The sequence below is a fragment of the Geotrypetes seraphini genome, chromosome 6, assembly GCF_902459505.1.
Source record: "Geotrypetes seraphini chromosome 6, aGeoSer1.1, whole genome shotgun sequence".
NCBI lineage: Eukaryota > Metazoa > Chordata > Amphibia > Gymnophiona > Dermophiidae > Geotrypetes > Geotrypetes seraphini.
In genome coordinates, this window is record NC_047089.1 from 53,329,025 (window position 1) to 53,351,670 (window position 22,646).

Genomic DNA, 22,646 nt, shown 5'->3' on the forward strand with positions numbered 1-22,646 from the left:
GTGATTAAATTTGCAGACGATAACGAAGTTATTCAGAGTAGTGAAGCCGCAGGAGGATTGCAAGGACCTGCAACGTGACATAAACACACTTGAGAAATGGGCCGTGACATGGCAAAAGAGGTTTAATGTGGATAAGTGTAAGGTGATGGCATGTCGGTAACAAAAACCTTATACACGAATACATGATGTCTGGTGTGGTACTTGAAGAGACCCCCCAGGAAAGAGACTTGGGAGTACTGGTCGACAAGTCGATGAAGCAGTCTGCGCAATGCGCAGCAACGGTGAAAAGGGCGAACAGAATGCTAGGAATGATTAAGAAGGGGATCACGAACAGATCGGAGAAGGTTATCATGCTGCTGTACCAGGCCATGGTACACCCTCACCTGGAATGCTGCATCCAGCACTGGTCGCCATACATGAAGGACACAGTGCTACTTGAAAGGGTCCAGAGAACAACAACTAAAATGGTTAAGGGGCTGGAGGAGAGATTAGAGAAACTGGGCCTCTTCTTCCTTGAAAAGAGGAGACTGAGAGGGGACATGATCGAAACATTCAAGATAATGAAGGGAATAGACTTAGTAGATAAAGACAGATTGTTCACCCTCTCCAAGGCAGAAAGAACTAGAGGGCACTCTCTAAAGTTAAATGGGGATAGATTTTGTACAAACGTAAGGAAGTTCTTCTTCACCCAGAGAGTGGTAGAAAACTGAAACGCTCTTCCGGAGGTTGCTATAGGGGTAAACACTCTCCAGAGATTCAAGACAAGTTAGACAAGTTCCTGCTGAGTCAGAACGTATGCAGGCAAGGCTAGTATCAGTTAGGGCACTGGTCTTTAACCTAAGGGCTGCCGTGTGAGCGGACTGCTGGGCACGATGGACCACTGGTCTGACCCAGCAGCGGCAATTCTTATGTTCTTATGTTAAGTAGTTTGTCTTAGTTACACTCTTCATTGGCAATAAAGACCACTAAATTGCACCCCACCAAGAGTAATTTTGCTCAGCCCTCACAACAGGGAAGTACTAGTAGAGGAACTCTCACCCTTCTAAAGGCCAGTGCAGTCTTGTACCACCAGGGGAGGAAGGATAGGGATTCTATTCCAGGTACTTCTTTTTACCAAAGAAGATAAGGGGGATGCTTCCTATCCTAGATGTAAGGGCCCTGGACAGATATTTGGTGAAAGAAAAGTTCAAGATGTTTCCCTGGGTTCCCTGCTTCCTATGATTCTTGAACAAGATTAACTATGTTTTGTGGACTTAAAGGATGCCTATACAAATATCCCAATACTTCCAGGTCACAGGAAGTATCTCAGATTTCTGGTAGAATCACTTCATGTCCAGTGCTACGTTCTGCCCTTTGGCCTCATATCAGCATCCAAGTTATTTATCAGATATCTAGCGGTAGTCATAGTGTCGCTATGCAGACTGGGAGTCCATGTGTTTCCCTACCTGTACGATTGGCTAGTAAAGAGCACATTGAAGAAAGGTGCTCAAGAGTCAGTGCAGAGAACTATTCTCTATTAGAGCTACTAGGGTTTATTTTAAACTATTCCAAGTCCCGTCTGACCCCAGTCCAATGATAGCAATTCATGGGAGCCCTACTAGAATCGGTGCAGGCACAAGCATTTCTCCCTGTGGCTTCAGCAGACACACTCATAACCCTTGCCACTCAGTTTTGTACCTACCATCGGGTTACAGTTCAGCAGATGTTGAGGTTGCTGGGCCATATGGCCTCCATTGTGCATGTTACACCCTTAGTATGTGTACATATGGGAACTGCCCAGTGAACTCTAGCTTCCGAGTGGTCTCAAGCTTTTGGGAACCGAGCAGATGTCATGCTAGTGACCCCAGAGTTGGTACAGATCTCTTCTCTGGTGGACATTTTGGCCTGATTTAACTGTGGGACTCTCATTCCAAATTTCTTACCACTGAAACATGCTGATTACATATGCATCCAACCTAGGCTGGGGAACTCATCTAGATGAATTTTATTCTCAAGTTTCTTGGTCAACTCAGTAGAAAGAGAGAGCTTTGGGCGATCTGAAACAGTATAACGAATTTCAGAGATTGGCTGCTCAGCCAGATTATACTAATTCAAACAGACAATCAGTTTGCAGTGTGCTATACCAACAAGCAAGGGGATCTTTTCTTCTGTTTCAGGAAGTTGTCAGGATGTGGAATTGGACTGTTCAGAATGGTATGGTTCTCAGATCCACATACCTGGTGGGAAAATCCAACAGCCTGATTGACAGACTGAGCAGGAACATACAGCCACATGAGTGGCACTGAAAAATAGGCATTGCCTAGGAAATTTTCTGAGAGCTTGGAACTTGCTTGATGGATCTCTTTGCTTCTCCTCACAATCACAAAGTCCCTCAGTACTGCTCCAGGCTCAGGTAGTTTGCTCTGAACGCCTACTTGGACAGATTACCTGCTCAGCCCTTTTCTTCCTTTTCTGAGGGAAGCCAAAGAATAACAGCCAGACACAAATTGAAATTTAAAATATAAACTATGGAGAGTCTTTTGGAGCTACTCAATTAGGTAGCATCCAGCCAAGCAACTCTCTCTGAGCCATAGGCTGCAGCCATTTTAATAACTTTATGACATCAATCCATTTATTATTATTCATACATAAGTTAGTACATTTTCCAGTCACAATACAATTACTCCATTAAGATCCAATCATAAATTGCATATGACTGAATTTTGCTATTAAATCCATATTTGTCTCATTGGTCATATGATTTGCTGTCAGTAATTTTCCCTAAAATTAGTCATCTAAAAAGGATTTAGTTAATCATGCACAATTAGTTTTGCCTCTATAAGCAATTTAGGTGGTTACATCTAGACTATCTGCAATCATCATCTTAAAACAGCATGTTTTCTTAAGGTCCAATGATGTGTTTCCTGTTCCAGCTCTTAGGTTAGCAAACATGGCACTTCCTCTTTTCCTCTGTAGTTTATTGGTATGGAACCCTGGAATTCATCAAACACACACTGAAGATAAAAAATTAGAGTTATATATAAAAATATTGGTGTACATGATTTAAATATTTATGTAGTGGAGTTTTTTTTTTTGTTTTTTTTTAATAAACTAGTGATGATACAGACTCCTTTGGGTACCTTGTAGGCCTAGGAGTCGTAGTACTGTATTGAGGTCTGTTTTTCTCCACTGTTTATTTATGATTTATATATTTTGGTTTGTTTGAATGGCCATGGTTCCCCTCAATACTGACCAACAATACGTCACACATTTTTAAATTTTGAGTTTGCTTTTTGCTTTACGGCTGTTCCCACTTTTGAATGGTTTGTAACTTCTTCTGTTTTATCACTGGGACCCATCCATTACCCAATCTATAGGATGTAGCAGCTGGGACAAACATCTGTTTAAGTAAAATCTTGCCAGTAATATTAAACCAAGCAATATTCTGTTTACTGTAACCTTAAAGCATTTATCTTGCTGCTTCATCTTCTATTTTATCTACGTTGGTGTTTTTCTTCAGTTATTCCAGGCAAGGGGTGTCTCACACAGATTAGGTTATACCCTCCTTCCAAATCCTACTTAATACTATTGTTAAAATTAAGGTCACAAGACAGGCTAGTGTCAGATACCTTTTTCAGGGGGTAGGTCTTCTGTATGCATATTTCATCATGATCCTGATCGCCCATACTAGCCTAGGCAGATTTGATTGCCTCCTCTTTTGGAGTTATCATCTGAAGAACCATGGAGATTGGACTATTTTCCAATTCTTATCACGCAGAACAAGAGATCTCTTCTCTATCCCAGCCTTCAGTATCTGGCCCTCACAGCCCAGATGTTGAGAGTGTAGAATTTTTTTTTTCTTAAAATCTCCTGGAGAGTTTCTCCAGGGTTTTGATAGCTTCTGGGAAAGATTCTGTAATCTTTTCTGATAGCTCCCAAATATAATGTTTTGTGTTTTTATATTGTCCAGTCTATTTTTGGTCTCGGGTTCAGGCCTCAGAGGCAGTGGGAAGTAAATTAATAAGACAACAACCAAGGATTCTCTCCTACTTCTCCAATCTCTCATCTTTGAGTTTTGCATCTCTGTTGAAAACTCCTTCCTTTTGGGTGACTTTAACATCCATTTTGATGACTCCAACAATCCAACAATATCCATACAGTTGACCTGCTTACCCTCACTTCTAACCTTGCATTAACCCCGCTGCTATCAGGCCCCACCCATCTGGCAGGCCACATACTTGACATGATTTTCATTCCTAACTCCTTTTTGCAATTTAAGCTTCCAGTCATCTCCCCCTTTCTGTGCACAGATCATTCTTTGATCTCGTTCAAAATGTACCTACCTTCCAACCCTACCAAAAGCTCATCCAGATATTATCTCTATAGAGACTTAAGTAAGATCACTCCTGCAAAATTCCTAGATAATATCACCATCCAGCTGGATTCATTTTCTTCTCTTTCAGTAGAGGATCAAGCAGAACATTGGACAGAAGCAATGTTCAAGCTCATGGAAAATGTTGCACCCCTGCAACATCAAACACCGTCAACTGGCAAAAAGAAAACACCATGGATGACTCCTGATTTCTTAGTCATCAACTGCGCTCCCTGGAGAAATGCTGGAGATGTCATCGTACCTCTACACTACTTAATCTGTTTAAGGATAATGCTTTGACTTACAAAAATATGGCTCAAGAAGGAAAAAAGAAATACTATGGAAAAAAGATTGCTGCAGCTAATAGTTCCTCGGCCTTTTATGCAATAGTTAAGGTTTCTTACAAACCAAGGTAATACTAAATCGGCTAATGATTTAACTCCCAAAGCACAGGTTTTAGTGGATTATTTTCAAAACAAAATTCATCAAGTGCGTATTTCTCTGGCACCGTCCTTGACAACCACTATCCCTAACTCACCGGAAAGAACAAAGCATGTTCCAATGAAATCTTTTTCAAAGTTTTCTATTCCATCTCTATTGGAACATAACATAACATAATTCTTCTATACCACCACAATCAGACGATTTCTGGGCATTTTACACTGAAGAGAGCTGGACAATCAGTGAAGTACCAAAATACAAATTAGCAAGAGTGCAACAATTTCCTAAGAGTAGTCAGAGTAGAATTATTGTTATTAATATAACTTCTATAATAAAATGAATTTATGAAACAGTATAGTCTTAATTTCTTTCTGAAATGCGCCGTAAGATAGCCTGGCTCCACTGATGTAATTACCTAACCAGGACTGCTGTTTACTTGCTTGAAATGAAAAAGTCCTATCCAGAAAAGACCTGTATCTACAACCAGTAATTTTTGGATAGGCAAATAAATTATAATTTCTGGTTATCCTCGTAGGGCTGTATAGCACGAAATGAGACAAAAGATAGGTAGGGGCCAATCCCTAAATCAACTTAAAGCATATATAAGAGAACTTAAATATTACTCGTGCCTCCACCGGCAACCAGTGCAACAGTCTATAGTAGGGACTAACATGATCACTTTTCTTCAGCCCAAATATCAGACGGACAGCCGTGTTCTGTACTATTCTAAATTTTTTCAAAATGTTTTTAAGTGCACCCATATTAACAATATTGCAATAATCCAACATAGATAGAACCAGTGCCTGCACCAATAATCTAAAAGATAGAGGATCAAAGTATTTTTTGATGGTCTTTAGTTTCCATAGTGCAAAAAAGCACTTTATCACCAATAAATTTGTATATTCTACCATGGATAAATGAGAGTATAATGTGACTCCTAATATTTTTATAGATTTGGAAATTGGGTAGTCATGACCATTCAAGTGAAGCAATGTTCTAGTTATTTTTTATCCTTTGGACTTGCTAGGAAAAATGTTGTCTTTTCTGTATTTAATTTCAATTTAAAGTTGATTGTCCATTGTTCTATCTCATTCATAATGTAAGGGATTTGTTCTAAAATTTCATTAGTTATGCTATTTAAAGAATTAAAATACGCCTATGCCAGATGGTGGAACTAGATTTGTTTGCTCTACAGATATATGCTCTACAGATATGCCTGCTGCGACTGCTAAACTGATCGTGGTAAGGAGATTCCCTTGCCACGATCAGCTCAGTGGCCACATCTATTTGAAATGTAGACCAGCAAGAATACAAGCAAGAATACTATTCAAATTCTACTGACTACTACTTAAAGCCATAAATGGAGACAGCCCAGCCTACTTGAACAACCGCCTTATCCAAACTACCACAACCAGGCAAAGGAGAACCCAGACACCATTCATACACCCTCCAATCAGAGACGTCAAATGCAAAAAATGTACGATGGCCTACTGGTCACACAGGCAGCAAACTAAACCACCAACTCTCCAATCTACTGATCACGACACCAGACTACAAAACTTTCAGAAAAGAAATAAAAACTCTGCTATTCAAGAAATCCATCAAGACAAACTAACTCTGCAGGAAGCATTTCAATCCCCCAAAGTAACCCGCTCTGTAACTCTGTAACTCTTCTGGAAATGTCCAGATAACCTCTTATGTAATCCGCCTTGAACCGCAAGGTAATGGCAGAATAAAAGTCACTAATGTAATGTAATGTAATTTTCAAAGAGTATATCTGTTCTACCTTCCAGAAAATTTGTTCCCGTCAGCCTCCTTTCCAGTCTGTGAATAGATTTACATAGGAAAACTGTATCTGACTATCAAGTTTTGTTTTGTTTATTTAGATTTTGACAGAGCAGGTATGCACACAAGTTGTGCATAAACCACATGCAGAACCAGATTCTACAGTGAAAATTCAGAATCCAAGTAAGAAGTTTAAAATCTATTTTAATTTCTTCAATTTTTAAAAGTCATACATAATGCTTAGCTGAAGGTCATTACTTTTGCATATACTACAATTGGAATAAGCTTGTATTTGTTTAGATTGAATTTCTGCTTAATGATTTTTCCTATAATTAAGGGAAAAAGCTAAGAATTGATAATGTGTTGGGCTGCACATTTAACACATTTTTAATGCATTAAAATTTTAACTTGAATTAATAATTTTACTGTGTTAATTCCATTCTCCTTCCCCCTCCCTCTGGTAGCCCTCTGAACTTGCCTGTATAGATGACAGCGCTAAGCCTATGATGCTTCTCTTTCACCAGAGCCCTCCCTCTCTAGCATCCTGCCTCCTCTGATGAAACTTCCTATTTCCTTTGGGCAGGACAATAGAATAAGAGGGCTCCGGTGAGAGATAAGCACTTTATGCTTAGTGCTGCCATCTGAAAAGGCAAGTTCAGAGGGCCTAGAGGGGACGGGAGAATACAAATATGGAGAATGCAGGGTAGCAGGCAGCAGGAGAGAGCTATCGGAGTGTGTGGCAGTGGGCATAGGAGAAAAAAATACCAGTGCCATGGGAGGAAAAGGGGAAGGTTAGACTTGGACCAAAGCATAAGTGGGATTCCATCTGACAAGTGAAATGGTGCCAATGGAGGTAAGGGGAAGACAAGAGAAATGGCTGGAGATTGTGCCCATAGAGAGGAGGAAAGATGGGAGATAGGGCCTTTCTCAAGTGGGGTTCTGTGTGAGGTTGCTTTTAACTCCTAAGTCTTACCAATGTCTTTTTTATCATTCCATCTTCGAGAAATTCACTAACCCCTAATTGTCCCATTTGTCTATTTTGATTAGATTGTAATCTCTATTAAGCAGGGATTTTCATACATATTTAATGTACAGTACTGCATATGTCTGGCAACACTATAGAAATAAGTAGTAGTAGCATGTGGAAGGGAAAGGAAGAGAAATGGGAGAAGATGGTTCTCAGAGAGAGGAGGGTATAAAGAGAGAAGAGAGACAGGAGGAGATGGCGCCCATGGAAAGGAGAGAAAGGAGGAGGAATGGTTACTCATGAATGGAAGGGAAAAGATGTGAAACTAGATAAAATTTGAGGAGGAAGTAACATGGAAGAAAGTTGAATGTTAAAGATGGAGGAGAAAATTGAAATACTTGAGTCTTAGTAGATTATATCGGTGTACAGTACTCCCCCGATATTTGCAGGGGTTCCGTTCCAGGAACCCCCGCGAATGTTGAAAAACCGCAAATACATTTTTTAGCAGGGGAGACAGGAGAGGGCAGCCGGAGCGCCGTCAAGTGAAGGAAATCACTCGCGGTATGCTCCGACCACCTCTTCCTGTACAAAAGTTGGGCCTCACCAATCGGGATCAGTGTGTCAAAGCCAGCGCTCCGGCTGCCTCTCCTGCCCGGTCATTCATGGTTGGAAAATACCATGAATGACCGGGACTGCGGACTGTGAATTTGCGGGGGAGCACTCTAGTTCTATTTTTTAGCTCAGCAAAATCCTTTAGAGTCTCTGTTAGTGTTTAATACAAAACTGTGTTTTAGCCTAGATTAGTGTTTTAGGTTGCATTTCAGAGCATAATTTCAGATTAGGGCACAAATAGCTATTGAGGCTTGAGGCTCTGGTGGTGTTTTAATTCCCTCTCACCCACACTATGGAAGAGCTTTTTGATTTATAGGCTGATCAGCCAAACAGGAACAGGCATTACTTTGGTATTTTTCTTCTGCCCTTTCTTTATTCTTCAAAGTTTAAGTACTTCTGCACCACAGTATGGCTGGGAAACACGTATCACCAAAGCTGCTGGTCAGGTTACAACTTCTGTCTCTGTGCAGACAGAAAATGTTGCCCAGGCAGAGGGACTGGTTCCATGTGCAAGCTGTCTTCTGCTTGACTCTCATGAAGGAAGTAAAGGAACTGTGAGACGAGGTGGCAAGACTGAGAATGAGAGGTACATTGATGAAATAGTTCATGAGACGTCAAAGATTTCCAGCAGTGGGGAAGAAGAGGCTGTGCTGAGAGAAAACAGCTGGACTCAGATTATCACTCCCCCCGCCCTTGAACTAAAGAACCAGTATGCTGTCTCTGAAGTGGTGGAGATGAGCACATCCCAAGGAGAGGAAGAACCAAAGCTTGAAATCACATAAATTAGTGGATCTGTGACCACTAGGAGGCGTAAGGTAGTGGTAGTTGGCGATTGCCTTCTGAGGGGTACAAAAGGGTCCATCTGCAGACCAGGCATGATGTTACGAGAGGTATGCTGTCTGCTTGGTGCCAACATTCAAGATGTTACAGACAGCTTGCCGAGACTCATCAAGCCTGATGACTATTATCCGATGCTGTTCATCCAGTTTGGCACCAACGATACTGCCAGGTACCCCTGCCAGTGTATCAAAAGCGACTTTGTGACTCTGAGAGAGAAGGTGAAGCAGATAGGTGCACAGGTGGGATTCTTGTCCATCCTCCCTGTCGAGGGTAAAGGTCAGGACAGAGAAGCTCGCATCCTGGAGATGAATGTGTGACTACGTGGATGGTGTTGTCGAGAGCATTTTGGCTACCTGGACCATGGGATAATTTTCCGAGGTCTGCTAAGTAGGGATGGTGTGCATCTATCAAGGAAGGAAGAATTGTCTTTGGCAGTAGGCTGGCTAATCTACTGAATAGGGCTTTAAATTAGAAATTATGGGACAGAGTGATCAAAGCCCCCAGGTGAGTATAAGCCCTCAGGTAAGTAAATCACTGTATACCTCTACACGGATGGGAAAAGGGGGCGATGTCTGGAAAGCAGTATATACTAATGCTTGAAGTATGGGAAACAAGATTCTGGATATAGAAGCTGTGATGGAAGAAGATGAGTTGAATATAGTGGTGATCATGGAGATGTGATTCACGGAGAACCATGACTGGGTTGTAGTTATACTGGGCTATCATCTTTTCAGGAAAGATAGGGTAGGAAGAAAAGGAGGGGGGAGTAGCGTTATATGTTAAAGATCATATTAAAGCCACACAATTGCAGGATCTACAGGGCAAGGAAGAGACACTGTGGATCAATTTGGAAAGAGGGAATGGTGAATATATTTACATTAGTGTGATATACAGGCCTCCTTCACAAACGGAAGAAGTGTACAGAGATTTAATAGTAGACATTCAGAATATATCTAAAAAAGAGGAAATTTTACTAATAGGTGATTTTAATATGCTGGATGTTGATTGAGGTTTTCCTTTTAGCAGGGCATTCTAGAGGTAGGTAGTTCTTGGATTCTCTACAAGGAGAACCGTTCCAGCAGTTGGTAATGTTACCATGTGGGAAGGGGTCATACTGGACTTAGTGCTTACAAACGGGGAAAGAGTTTGATGTTACAGTGGATGATCAACTGGCATTCAGTGATCACTGCATGGTACGGTTAAATCTTAAGATGGGTATAGAGAGGGCTCATTCAAAAGCAAAGGTTCTAGATTTTAAAAAGACCAACTTTGCTCAGATGAAGAATTATGTCAAGGAATTGTCTGGTTGGGAACGTCTGGATGGAGTAAAAGTGCAGTGGGCAAAACCGAAAGGAGTAATTGTAAGAGTGACAAACCTTTTTGAGAGGCAAGTAAGTAAAAGTAAGAGGAAAAGAAGACCACTTTGGTTCTCAAAAGTAGCTGAGAAGGTAAGGAATGAGGTTAGCTTTCATAAACTACAAAAGATCACAGAAAGAGGAAAACAGGCAAAAATATCTGGAAAAGTTAAGAGAGGCTGGTCGTGAAGTCAGGAAAGCAAAGATGCGAATGGAAAAAAAAATAGCTGAAATGGTAGAACGGGGAGACAAGACATTTTTTAGAAATATTAGTGATAGGAAGAAGTGCAAAAGTGTTATTGTGAGACTCAAAGGTGAAGAGTAGAAATATGTAGAAGCTTATAAAGAAAAGGCTGAATTGCTTAACAAATATTTCTGTTCTGTGTTCACGGCTGAAGCGCTGGGAGCGGAACCACAGAAGACAAACATGAATAGGGATGAGGAGTAGTAGACCCTGATCGATTTTCAGAGGGTTGTGTTCATGAGGAGTTAGCTAAAATAAAAGTAGACAAAGCGATGGGGCCAGGTGGTGTACATCCGAGGGTGCTGAAGGAACTTAGGGAAGTTCTGGTGGCTCCGCTGACTGACCTTTTCAATGAGTCTCTATAGTCGGGAGTGGTATCGGAAGACTGGAGAAGTCCGGATGTGGACCCTTTCCACAAAAGTGAAAGTAAGGAAGAAGTAGTGAATTACAGGCCGGTAAGTCTGACTTCTGTGGTAAGCAAATTAATGGAAATGCTTTTAAAACAGAGAATGGTGAAGTTTCTGGAATCCTGTGGATTACAGGATCTGAGGCAACATGGATTCGCTAGAAGTAGGTCTCATTAGACAAATCTTATCAATTTCTTTGACTCTGACCAGAGAATTAGATAGAGGGAGTGCACTAGATGTGTGTGTATTTAGATTTTAGCAAAGCTTTTCACAGTATTCTACACAGACGTCTAATAAATAAACTGAGTGCCCTCGGGATGGGTCCCAAAGTGACAGGCTGGGTCAAGAACTGATTGAGTGGAAGACAAAAGAGGGTAGTGGTTAATGAAGATCGCTCTGAGGAAAGGGATGTTACCAGTGGTATGCCTCAAGTTTCTGTTCTTGGGCATTGATACCAAAATCTGCAACAGACACCCAGGATGGTGTGAATAACATGAAGAAAGACCTGGCAAAGCTTGAAGAATGGTCTGAAATTTGGCAGCTAAAATTCAATGCTAAGAATCGAAGGTCATGTATTTGGGCTGCAAAAAAGGAAGGGTATAGTTTAGGGGGTGAAGAACTTATGTGCATGACAGAAGAGCGAGACTTGGGTGTGATTGTATGTGATTCCAAGTTTATTAAAAATTTTGATTAAATGGTTATCATATTCTAAGCGTTTTACAAAGATAAAATGGGGGAACGAACAATGATTAACTTAACATAATATGACTTGACTTACACTAAGAACAGAGGGAATGAGGGGCCAAACAGGTAGAAAAGTTGATGGTGAAAGCATTGGCTGGTTAAATGTTACATCTGGGAGTACTAGGGAGGTAAAATTTCTAGACGCCATAAATGACTGCTTCTTGGAACTGGTCCTGGAATTGACAAGAGGAGGAGCTATTTTAGATTTGGTCCTTAGTGGAATGCAAGGCATAGTACAGGAGTTAACTGTGTTGGGTCTGCTGGGAAACAGTGATCATAACGTGATCAAATTTGAGCTGAGACTGTGAGTGATGTCACAAAAATCTACTGTAGAGACATTTAATTTTCAAAAGGGTGACTATGATAAAATGAGGAAAATGGTTAAGCTAAAAGGATCAGTTGCAAAGGTTAGGATTGTAAAACAGGCATGGATGTTATTTAAAAATATCATCATGGAAGCCCAGACCAGATGTATTCCACGTATCAGCAAAGGTGGAAAAATGAGGAAACGAGAGCCGGTGTGGTTACAAGGTGAAGTGAAAGAGGCTATTACAGCCAAAAAAAAAAAAAAAAATCCTTTAAAGAATGGAAAAAGGATCCGAATGAAAAAAATAAGAAGACACACAAGCATTGGCAAGTTACATGCAAAGCATTGATAAAGAAAGCTGAGAAACTTGCAAAAGAGGCAAAAACTCATAACAATTTTTTTAGGTACATTAGAAGCAGAAAACCTGTGAGGGAATCTGTGGGACCGTTGGATGATCAAGGATCAAAAGGGAGAATAAGGCCATAGCGGAGAGACTAAATGAATTCTTTGCTTCAGTCTTTACGGAAGAAAATGTAAAAGATCTTCCTTAACTAGAAATGGTTTTCAAGGGTGATGATGCGGAGGAACTGAAAGAAATCTCTGTGAATCTGGAAGATGTACTAAGCCAAATCGACAAGTTAGAAAGTGATAAATCACCTGGACCGGATGGTATACATCCCAGGGTACTGTCAGGAGTGCACAAAATATAGTGGTGACCCTTGATCAAGGAATGACTGTATGATTCTCTAGCTGTTCAGACCCTCAGCTCTGGTTGAACTTATTGCAGACTATTTGCAGGAGTTAAACGAACTCCCAGCATGTTCTCTCTGCTCCCTGCTCTATAATGAGCAGAGTGAGAGCCCAGTCTTCTTTATTTCCCTGGCATCCTGTCATCAATGTATTAGTCACGGAGCATTGAGATACTCCTAAAGGGACCCTTAAAGTAGCCAAGACAAAGGCTCAGCTGCATCAGTAGCTGTTCTCTCAGCCCAAGATTCCTTGATAGTGCAGGTAACCAAACTCACGTCCCTACCAAGTGACGGAGGCATGATATTAAAGGATATGCAAGATTTCAGAGTGGATGTGATTCTAAAAAGACAATTTGAAGCGCTAGCCTTGGAAACAAGGCAGCAGCAGCTTCCTTTGTGACAGGCAGCTGTCATACCAAGTTGTGGGGGCTTGAGCTGATTTACAGTGAGCCTTTTCCCCTGCTCCTATTAGCTGGAGTGGACTACGTAGCTGATGCTCTCTATGACATCAGAATCATGAGCAAAGTCTTGGCTTGACAGAATGCTCTGGATCAGGCAATGGGCTGGAGATTCCGCCTTCAAGTCTATCCTCTCCAGACTTCCTTTCAATGGACTGGATGATCTCATGACCAGTGTGCCAGATCGTCGGCCGAAATCTCTACCTGACGGCTAACTGCGAGCCTCTAGATCAGGGGTAAGGAATTCCGGTCCTCGAGAGCCGTATTCCAGTCAGGTTTTCAGGATTTCCCCAATGAATATGCATGAGATCTATTTACATGCACTGTTTTCAATGCATATTCATTGGGGAAATCCTGAAAACCCGACTGGAATACGGCTCTCGAGGACCGGTGTTCCCTACCCCTGCTCTAGAGGCCCTGGGAGGTATAATTTTTGTGGCTCCAGGCGCTTATAACTACTCAGGTGGAGCCTCCTCTCAGAGATCCTTCCAGGGAGCCAAAGATTCTTGGGTCCCATATGAAGCTAAGCCTCAAGTTCTCATTCCACTGCAACCTCCAAGAAAGCACAATGACATCAGGTCATGAGCAGTCCCATAAAGATAGGGGGATGGCTTTCAGAGTATGCAGAGGCCCGGCCACAGATCTCATCAGATTGCTGGGTGCTGGCAATCATTCAGAGCAATTAGAAGCTCAAATTTGCCCAGCCACTAAAGGACTGGTTTGTGGACTCCCTCGCGGGGCAACCAGAGAAAGCAAGCAAAGTCACAACTATAGTTCAGAGGCTATTAGATATTCAGGCCATAGAGTTTATGCCGCTTGAAGATTCAGACTCAGGCAAATATTCCATATACTTCCTTGTGCCCAAGAAAGGCTTAAATGATTGGAGACGCTTCTGTTTACCTCGTCGGGAAAGCAAATGTTGTCCATGGAGAAGCAGGTAGAATGCGAAGGCAACACGATCAACCTTTTGGGCACTCCTGTTCTATGTCAATCAAGTGGTCAGATTGCCAACGTTTCAGTCCACAGGTTCTAAGAAGAAGGACCGTGTTCTGAAAAAGTTGGATGTGAGAAGAGTGCTTCTCTGATACCTTGAGGTCACCAACGAGTTCAGGCTATCTGATCATATTTTTGTGCTCACTAGTCAAGCTAGACATGACACAAGCTTCCAAGGCCACAGTCTTCAGATCAGATGGATCCATAGGGCCATTTCGTCAGCATATATTGCCTGTGGAAATAAAGGCACATTGAACTAGTAGTCTGACTTTTGTGGGCGGAAGCTTGGGTAGTCTCCCTTGAGGAGATTTGTAGGGCAACAACTTGGTCCACTCTACATACATTTTCCAAGTTTTTCAGAGTGGATGTAGCAGCAAGGGAGGACTCTACTTTTGAGTCCTCCGTGTTAGAGCTGGTGCAGTGGTCCAGCCCTAGATTTCTGGGACTCTTTTGTATGCCCCACCTATACAGAATGACAAATCTATTGCACTAAAAAAGAGATTAGATTTTTACCTTGCTATATCTTTTCTAGTAATTAGGTGTGTCATTCTGGAGCCCCACCCTATCAGTTATCTCCTGCACCTGCCTACAGTCTCAATCAGAAAGTTTGAGTCCAAACTGAAATTTGAATTTCAGTTAGACCTTAAGGGTATGACGAATCATTTATTTGTTATAACACAGTAGGGTAATTCTTGAGCTCCATAAATATTTCTGTTTGGCATGGTTGTTTCACTGTTTTGATTGTTCAGTGGCAATGTTGAACATGTTTGTTTTGATTTCAGAGTAGAACAAAGTTATGGTTCGACAAATTTCCCCATACCCTTTCTTCATGTGTTCTATATAGGGTTATCGTATGCTTTGGTACAAACTGAAGGGGGCAGCAGAGCCTTCTAGTGAAGGAGGAGAGATTCAAAATCTGGAGTGGATTCCTTCTGCATGGCTTGCAAGCATGGAGATATTACCCTTCTGTCCACAATGACACACCAATCTACTAGAAAAGGTATTAGCAAGGTAAGAACCTAATCTCGTTTTTGCACATAACTCAATGGTTTTGTAATTGGTTAAATGTAGTAATTGACTGCACCATTAAAAACTGATTAAAACAATTTTTAATTACCAATTCATGTGCGCGAATATCAGCATGACACCTAGCGATGCCTAAGTCCAGGCGCCCGCTGATACCTTCCTGAAAAGTAGGCATGATTAGGGGTGGAGAATAGGAGTGGTAAACTTAGGCATAACTGGGTGTGCAATTTAGGCATCGGTAAATTAGGCCAGGAAAAACCTTGAATAATATACCGGTGCCTACCTCAACAATGTCTAATGATGCCTAAGTCTGCCTAGGTTCCGCTAAGTGTGGCTCTATAAAGGATGCCTAGCGGTTGATTGACAATCGCGCAGACTGGCACCTAGAAATTAGGCGTCATTTATAGAATCAGGGTCAATGTATTTTTCAGGGTTTTTTTTGTTACCATATACTAGTAACTGATCTGTAATTAGAAGGTTACAGATTAAGATCTTATTAATGTAACAAAATATTTAATTTTATAATAAAATGTTCATTGTGTTGTGTATCTGAAGAACACAGCTTGTTGAGTTTTTTAATGGTTTTTATGAAACTGTTTTGAAAACGTGCTTTTCATTTTTTTCAAGTGATTCTTAAAGTTGTAGCAACTCTTTTAAAGAATTCCACTCCAAGTGCAGAACTGATGGAAGTCCGTCGCTTGTTTTTATCTGATATGATCAAGCTTTTCAGCAATAGCCGAGAAAACAGACGGTAGGTGAGCGATAATACTACAGAACTTGTAGTTCAACTTTTTTCTAATTTTTTTCCTTCTGGTACTGAAAAAGACATGTTTTAGTGTCTATCCCCTATACTAAAGTACTTTTATATTTCTCTATTCTGAAAAACTTATGAAATATATACACTTCCCTCTCTGTATTCGTGAATTCCGTATCTACAGTTTCGGTTATTCGCAATTTTTGACCAAAAATACATTTTAATTTTTGGGGCTTTTTTTTAGCCCTGTAAGCCTCCCCATAAGCCTTACCTGCTGGTCTAGCGGGTTTTCAGGCAGGAGCGATCTTCCCACGCTCCTGCTCTGTGCAGATCACTCACAGGAAATGGCTTGAAAGACTATGGGAGCTCAAGGCAGCCATTTCCTGTGAGCGATCTGCACGGGGCAGGAGCATGGGAAGATCGCTCCTGCCTGAAAACCCGCTAGACCGCCAAGTAAGGCTTAAGAAGGGGCTTACAGGGCTAAAAATAACCGGGGGAAGCCGGGGATAAGGGTAGAACCAGCTCGAATATTATTCACGGTTTTTCCATACTTGCGGGCCGGCTCTGCCTCTAACCCCTGCGAATACAGAGGGGGAAGTGTAATCATTGAAACATTTGGAGATATTCTTGTTGGAATACTCATATATTTATATAAACTTATCACCCCCTTTCCAAAAGAATAAAAGATAATTTAGAAAAGAAAAAATATATAAAAATTTTGAAATTAGCAAAAGTATGTTGTATAAATTTGATATGAGAATCTGCTCTCTCCCATCCCCCTGATATTCCATAGCAACAGTTCATCTTTACAAAGTAGTGTTTCTGTACATATCCAATAGCAACAATTCATTTTCCCAAGATAGTATTGTGGTTCTGGTGGGAAATATTTACATTTTACATCAACTTCATTCAGGACACAATGCACTAAATTTCAGAAGAATCAGCCGAGTTCTGGGGAAGATAGTACAAAAACCATTTTGGTGGGGTTTTTTTTCAGTTCACAGTGTTTACTGTATACAATTTACATATGCAAATTTTGTTTTTTCAGAACAGAAATACTTTTAAAATAGAGGTCATAATATTACAATTGGTGCTAGATCATGAATACATTTTCTGCTGGAAAACTGCCACAAATCCCTATGCGGGAATGGTATACACATGCTGAAGATGGATTGAACCTCATCTAGAACAGAATAAGAGATCTTAAATTAAAAACAAATATGCAGTTAAAAATTAAATAGAAACCCTAAAAAGTTGAACTCTGAGCCATGCTATACTGGAGTAAAATAAATAAATACATTTCCTTCTGTATTTCATATCACTATACAAACATGCAGGCTGACTTTACCCTAAGAAGTCTAACCAAATACATGTACTGTATAGTCTTACAACAAGTCAAAATTAATATTCACATCAAAGGAGAAAAAGATTTCAGTAGGTACCCATACGAGTTGTCTAAGAACTGGTGCATTAAAGAAAAGGTGGAGCCTTTCTCTGCTCCGATCTCAATGTTGTTTGCCTTCCTCAAGGCTGGCCTTGCCAAGGGGCCATATAGTGGCATCCCTCTGCTATAGGTATTAGTTTGAAAATTGTTAATCTATATTATAGCCTGGGGTTGCTTTAAATGATATAGCTCTGACAGCTGTATTTTTCGCTCCATAAGACACAATTTTTTCCCCCAAAAAAGTGAGTGGATCTAAGGGTACGTCTTATGGAGCGAATACCACAACCCCCCCAATACCTGTTTTAAATCCCAGCGCTTCCCTCGTGTGCCTGCCTGGTCCCTCGCTGCTGCCTGATGGAGAGACAATGCCCAAGATCGGAGGCCAACAAATACTGCCGTTTGAGACAACTGTGCGATTCCACCGAGGCAGGAGGAGTCCAAACAGTTGAACAGGAGAACAGCGCCAAGAGGTCTCTTCGATCACTACAGGGTCCTCCAGTTGAGCGGGCTGGATCCTGAGCAGAATGGCTGCGTCCCTTTCGGTGTGCAGGACTCGTATGGTCAATGCTGCTGCCGGTGGTGATGGTGTGGGGCAGCGTTCCAGTGTCAGGAGCCTAGATCTCTTTCTGCCTGCCAATTCTGTCGGCCTCCTTGACTCCCACGGCATCGGTGGCTGCCGACTACCCTCCCACTGCAGCACCGAGTTAGAGCCCCGGGGGAGGGAACCATAGAAGTTGCTCAGGCCTTGACGCAGGAGCCAAGATGGTGGTCGTTCCCGCTGAAAAAGACATTGCTAGCATGACTCCCTCCCTGTTGTAATGTACTGCTAAAGCTGTTGCCACTGAAGTAGATTGAGACGCACCAATGAAACCGGAGAAACATCGGGCAGTTCATTGTAAGGACAAAAAGAGTACTGCCCTGACACATTTCTATGGTAAAAAGCTGCACCACGGTTTGATAAAAGGGGGCCTACATTTTTTTATTGTGTTTATTACTACTACTACTTATCACTTATATTGCACTGAAAAGCGTATGCAGTGCTGTACATTTTGACATTTATAGACAGTCCCTGCTCGGAAGAACTTACAATCTAATTTGGACAGACAGACAGACAGACACGACATATAAGGTTGGGGATGCAGAATCCAAGGTGAAAGGAGCACATCTACCAAAGCAGAACATCAAAATTCTCCAATGGGCTCCAAACGCCAAAAGCATGATCCTCCTGTACCTGAAAAATCTTCAGCCAGCAAACACATGGCATCATCATCATCATAACCAGTGATTAAGGAACTTCAAGCCCTAAAAGGTATCATCACCAAACATCATGAAGTTACCTGCGATCTCAAACAAGATCTGATCTCCTTTACTGCTTCCTTCCAGGCTTGTCAAACAAGAATTGATGTTTTAGAAACCAGAGCTGACACGGCTGCACTTTCTGCAGCTCAATTTGAAGATCAAACTCAGAAAAAATTAAAACAACTTGAACAGGAAATTGAAGATCTCTCTTACAGAAATAGAAGAAACAACATAAGAATTATTGAGCTTGCAGAAAGCTCTGAAGGATCGGATCTCACTAAATTTCTCATGGAACAGCTTCCTGCATGTCTCAATCTCTCATCAGATCTCCCACTGCAGTTTGAATGGGCTCACCAGACTCCTTCATATCTGAAACAAGGTCTAACCCACCCCAGACCAACTGTGGCAAAATTACTCCGGTTCACACAAACTATCCAGATTATCGCAGCAGCAAAAAACATTACTAGCCTTCAGTATGCTGGGAAAAGACTACTCATCGTACTGGACCTTGCAAAAACAACAGTTTGAAAGAGAAAATCTTTCTTGGAAATGCAGGCTCGTTTGAAATCACTGGGAGCACGTTATGGCCTTCAGTATCTGGTGAGAATGACTTTTAACTCTACATAATTCAACTTGCACCTTTGATTTTCCAGACCAGCTAAAGAAATATCTTGATCGGATTCGATCACAAGGAATGTCGTTCTCCTAACATCTCCGGGGTACTCAATAACCTTGTTCACCAGTCCTTTGCCACGTGGCTGTGAGACGCCATACTGTCTTCACCCCCGATGAGTACTTGCTTGACTCTCTGTGACCCTCTCATCTAGCTTTCAGCTACAATTTCCCTTGTTTTGCCATTCTTTCCTACCACTCCTAACCAGCTAAGTCTGCCCATATTATTTTACTATTCCTATCTCATGATATGTTGGTTACTGTTTTGTGCCTCTTTCTCTCGCTTCCTGTGCGGCCATGGGAATTCCCACCTCTGTGCTGACTTAGACCCCAGACAGGTTATTCAGTGATGTAGTCTGAATTGTACAGGCTTGTATACGTGGATGGATCCTTTCTCTTTTTTTGCGAAAACCTGCTCAGAAATTGAATGGATGGTACTTTTTTATTCTGTTATACTTGTGCCGCAGTTGTACCGTACTTGTACTCAGATAATTAGAATTTAGATATTGCAACTCACGGATACTCTTTTCAGACATTGATTGCAGATATGCCCTTGACCCTAATTAATTTCAACACAGGTTTTTGGGAAGGTATTACAAGGTCTTTATTCATCTCTGAAAGTGAGATCCCATTCCAATTTTTTCATCCCGTTATCCATAAAAGGTCAATGTATTCTGTCAAAAATCTTCAGGGCATTTTGTCTGAGAAGGCATAACAGTAACCCCACCTACTTGGCAAAAAACCTCCAAAAACCCACATTCACCATCCATTGTGCATTATCCTTTGCTTGCTGATTGGCCACAAAAACAACCTGGGCATGGTGAATCAATTAAGGCAGGAATATTTCCAGAAGGTTAGGTACCACTTTAGTCAAGATTTTTACATCAGTATTAAGTACTGAGATTCAATGGTAATAGGTACGTTCAGATTTATCTCTATCCAGCTTGGTAATCACTGTTATCCAGGCTTCCATCATTGAAGAAGGCAAGGGGTCTCTCTCCTCCTCACAGAATTAAGTACTACTGCCAACAAGGAAGCCAGCTCACCTGCAAAGATCTTATAGAACTTATTAATGAGGTCATCTAGGCCAGGTGCTTTACCTGTTGGTAATAATAATTTTATTCTTATATACCTGTAGCCATAGTAGTTTGAGGCAGTTTACAACAAAGAAGGGCTGGACAATCAGTGAATAGGTACAATCAGCGAATATAGATACAATTTATATAGGTAAGCAGGATACAGGTACAATATATAGGTACAATATAAAAAGGTGAGCAGGATAACAGAGGAAGGCATAAGAGATCTTGGGAAACAAGAGGTAGGGCATAAGAGGTCTTAGGATACAAATCAGTTAAACAGGTTTGTGTTTAATAATTTTCTGAAATTTAGGTAGGATGAGGAGCGCGAGATAATATTGCCCAGCCAATCATTTAGTTGGCCTGCTTGGAAGGCAAGTGTTCTGTTCAGGTATCTTTTGTAACGGCAGGCCTTTAGTGTTGGATGGTTAAACAGATGAACACTGCGTGTGGGTCTGGATGAACAATTTAAGATAAAATGGGAAACCAAGTATATGGGGGCCAAGCCAAGAATGAATTTGAAACAGAGACAGGCAAACTTGAACTGTACTCTTGCTTCCAAGGGCAGCCAGTGGAGTTTTTGGTAGTAGGGAGTTATGTGTTCCCATTTTTTTAGCCCAAAGATCAGTCGGATTGCCGAATTTTGGATGATTCGGAGTCTTTGAATGTTTTTTTTTGAAAGACCCCAGGTAAATGATGTTGTAGTACTTGAGTAAGCTTAGAATGTAGGATTGCACCAGTAAGCAGAATGAGGAAGTATCAAACTACTTTCTGATGGTTAGTTTCCATAATGCGGAGAAGCCTTTTCTGACCAGTAAGTCGGTGTGTGCTTCAAGGGTAAGGTTGCGGTCTAGTGTCACTCCCAGAATTTTTATGGAATCTGTGATAGGAAAGACTTGACCATTCAAGGAAATTGATGAATCTTTGATTTTGTCATTCAGACTCGCCAGGAAGAATTTGTTTTTTTCTGCATTGAGTTTCAATTTGAAATCGGCCATCCATAGTTCGATTTGTTTTAAGATAGATGCTAGGTGATATTTTTGTCTCGGGAGTTAAGTTAGTTAGGGGAAAGACTATGGTGATGTCGTCAGCATAAATGTAGAATTTTATTTTTAAACTTAGCAATAGATTCCTTAGAGCGGCAAGGTAGATGTTGAACAGTGTGTGGGACGGGGGAGCCCTGTGGGACTCCACATGCGTTTACCCAGCTGAAGGAATGAGTATTGTCACTGTAAACTTGATATGATCATTTACTTCGAAAACCCTGGAACCATTTTAGCACATTGCCAGAGAGACCAATTGACTCCAAACAGTCCAAGAGATGGTAAAATTGTTCCAGAACAGATCAGCCCTAGGTTCGTCTTTGAGCTGGGGAACTGGGTAGTTCAGATGGTTGGTTGTGACGATCGGTAGGGTGGGTCTCTGATTGGAGAGATTTTGAGGTTGAAAAACTCAGCCAGGGCATTGGCCGGTGGTGGGGAGTCTAGGGTTGGACGGGTTAAGGTCTGAATGTCGTAGAGGTTGTTGACTATTTTGAAAAGATTTTTGATGTTGGGGTTTGGGGAGCCGATTTTTAGTGCGTAAAAGTTAGTGCATTTGGTAGTTATAAGTTTTTTTGTGTTCTTTTAATTTTGTTCTCCAGTTGACTCTCTCTTTATTATCACCAGATTTCAGCCATTGTCTTTCAAGTTTTCATAGTTCCCGTTTCACTGATCCTAGTTCGGTGTCAAACCAGCCATCCAGATTTTTGTTTTTCATTTTTCATTTTCCTTGTTTTAATGGGGGTCATTTTGTTTAGGATCTGTGTGCTCGTGTTGGTCCAGGAGTCAACTGTAAATGAGTCGGGATCTGGGTTGGAAGAGATGTCATAGTGTGACCAGAATTCCACTGGATTTACCAAGCCTCTTGTGGATATCACTTTCTTAGTCCTTTTTGCCAACTTGGGATTGGACGGGTGATGTCTTGCTTGCCAGTTAAGTTGGAAATTGCATAATCGGTGGTCTGACCATAGGGAATCTGTCCAGGTGGCTAGCTCCCAGAGAATCTTGGGGTAGACTTGATCTTTGGAGGAGAAGGTCTAGTTGGTGACCTTTATGATGGGTTTTTTCAGGGGTCGGTACGA

General features: G+C 41.3%; 1 protein-coding gene across 1 annotated transcript in view; it reads left to right on the forward strand.

Annotated features, from left to right (window-relative positions):
- NBEA (neurobeachin) overlaps window positions 1–22,646 on the forward strand; it is an 812,633-nt gene that overhangs the window by 170,387 nt on the left and 619,600 nt on the right. Inside the window, 2 exon segments of the mRNA XM_033948014.1 lie at window positions 6,679–6,760; window positions 15,907–16,030. Of these exon segments, the coding sequence (XP_033803905.1) occupies window positions 6,679–6,760; window positions 15,907–16,030 (206 nt within the window).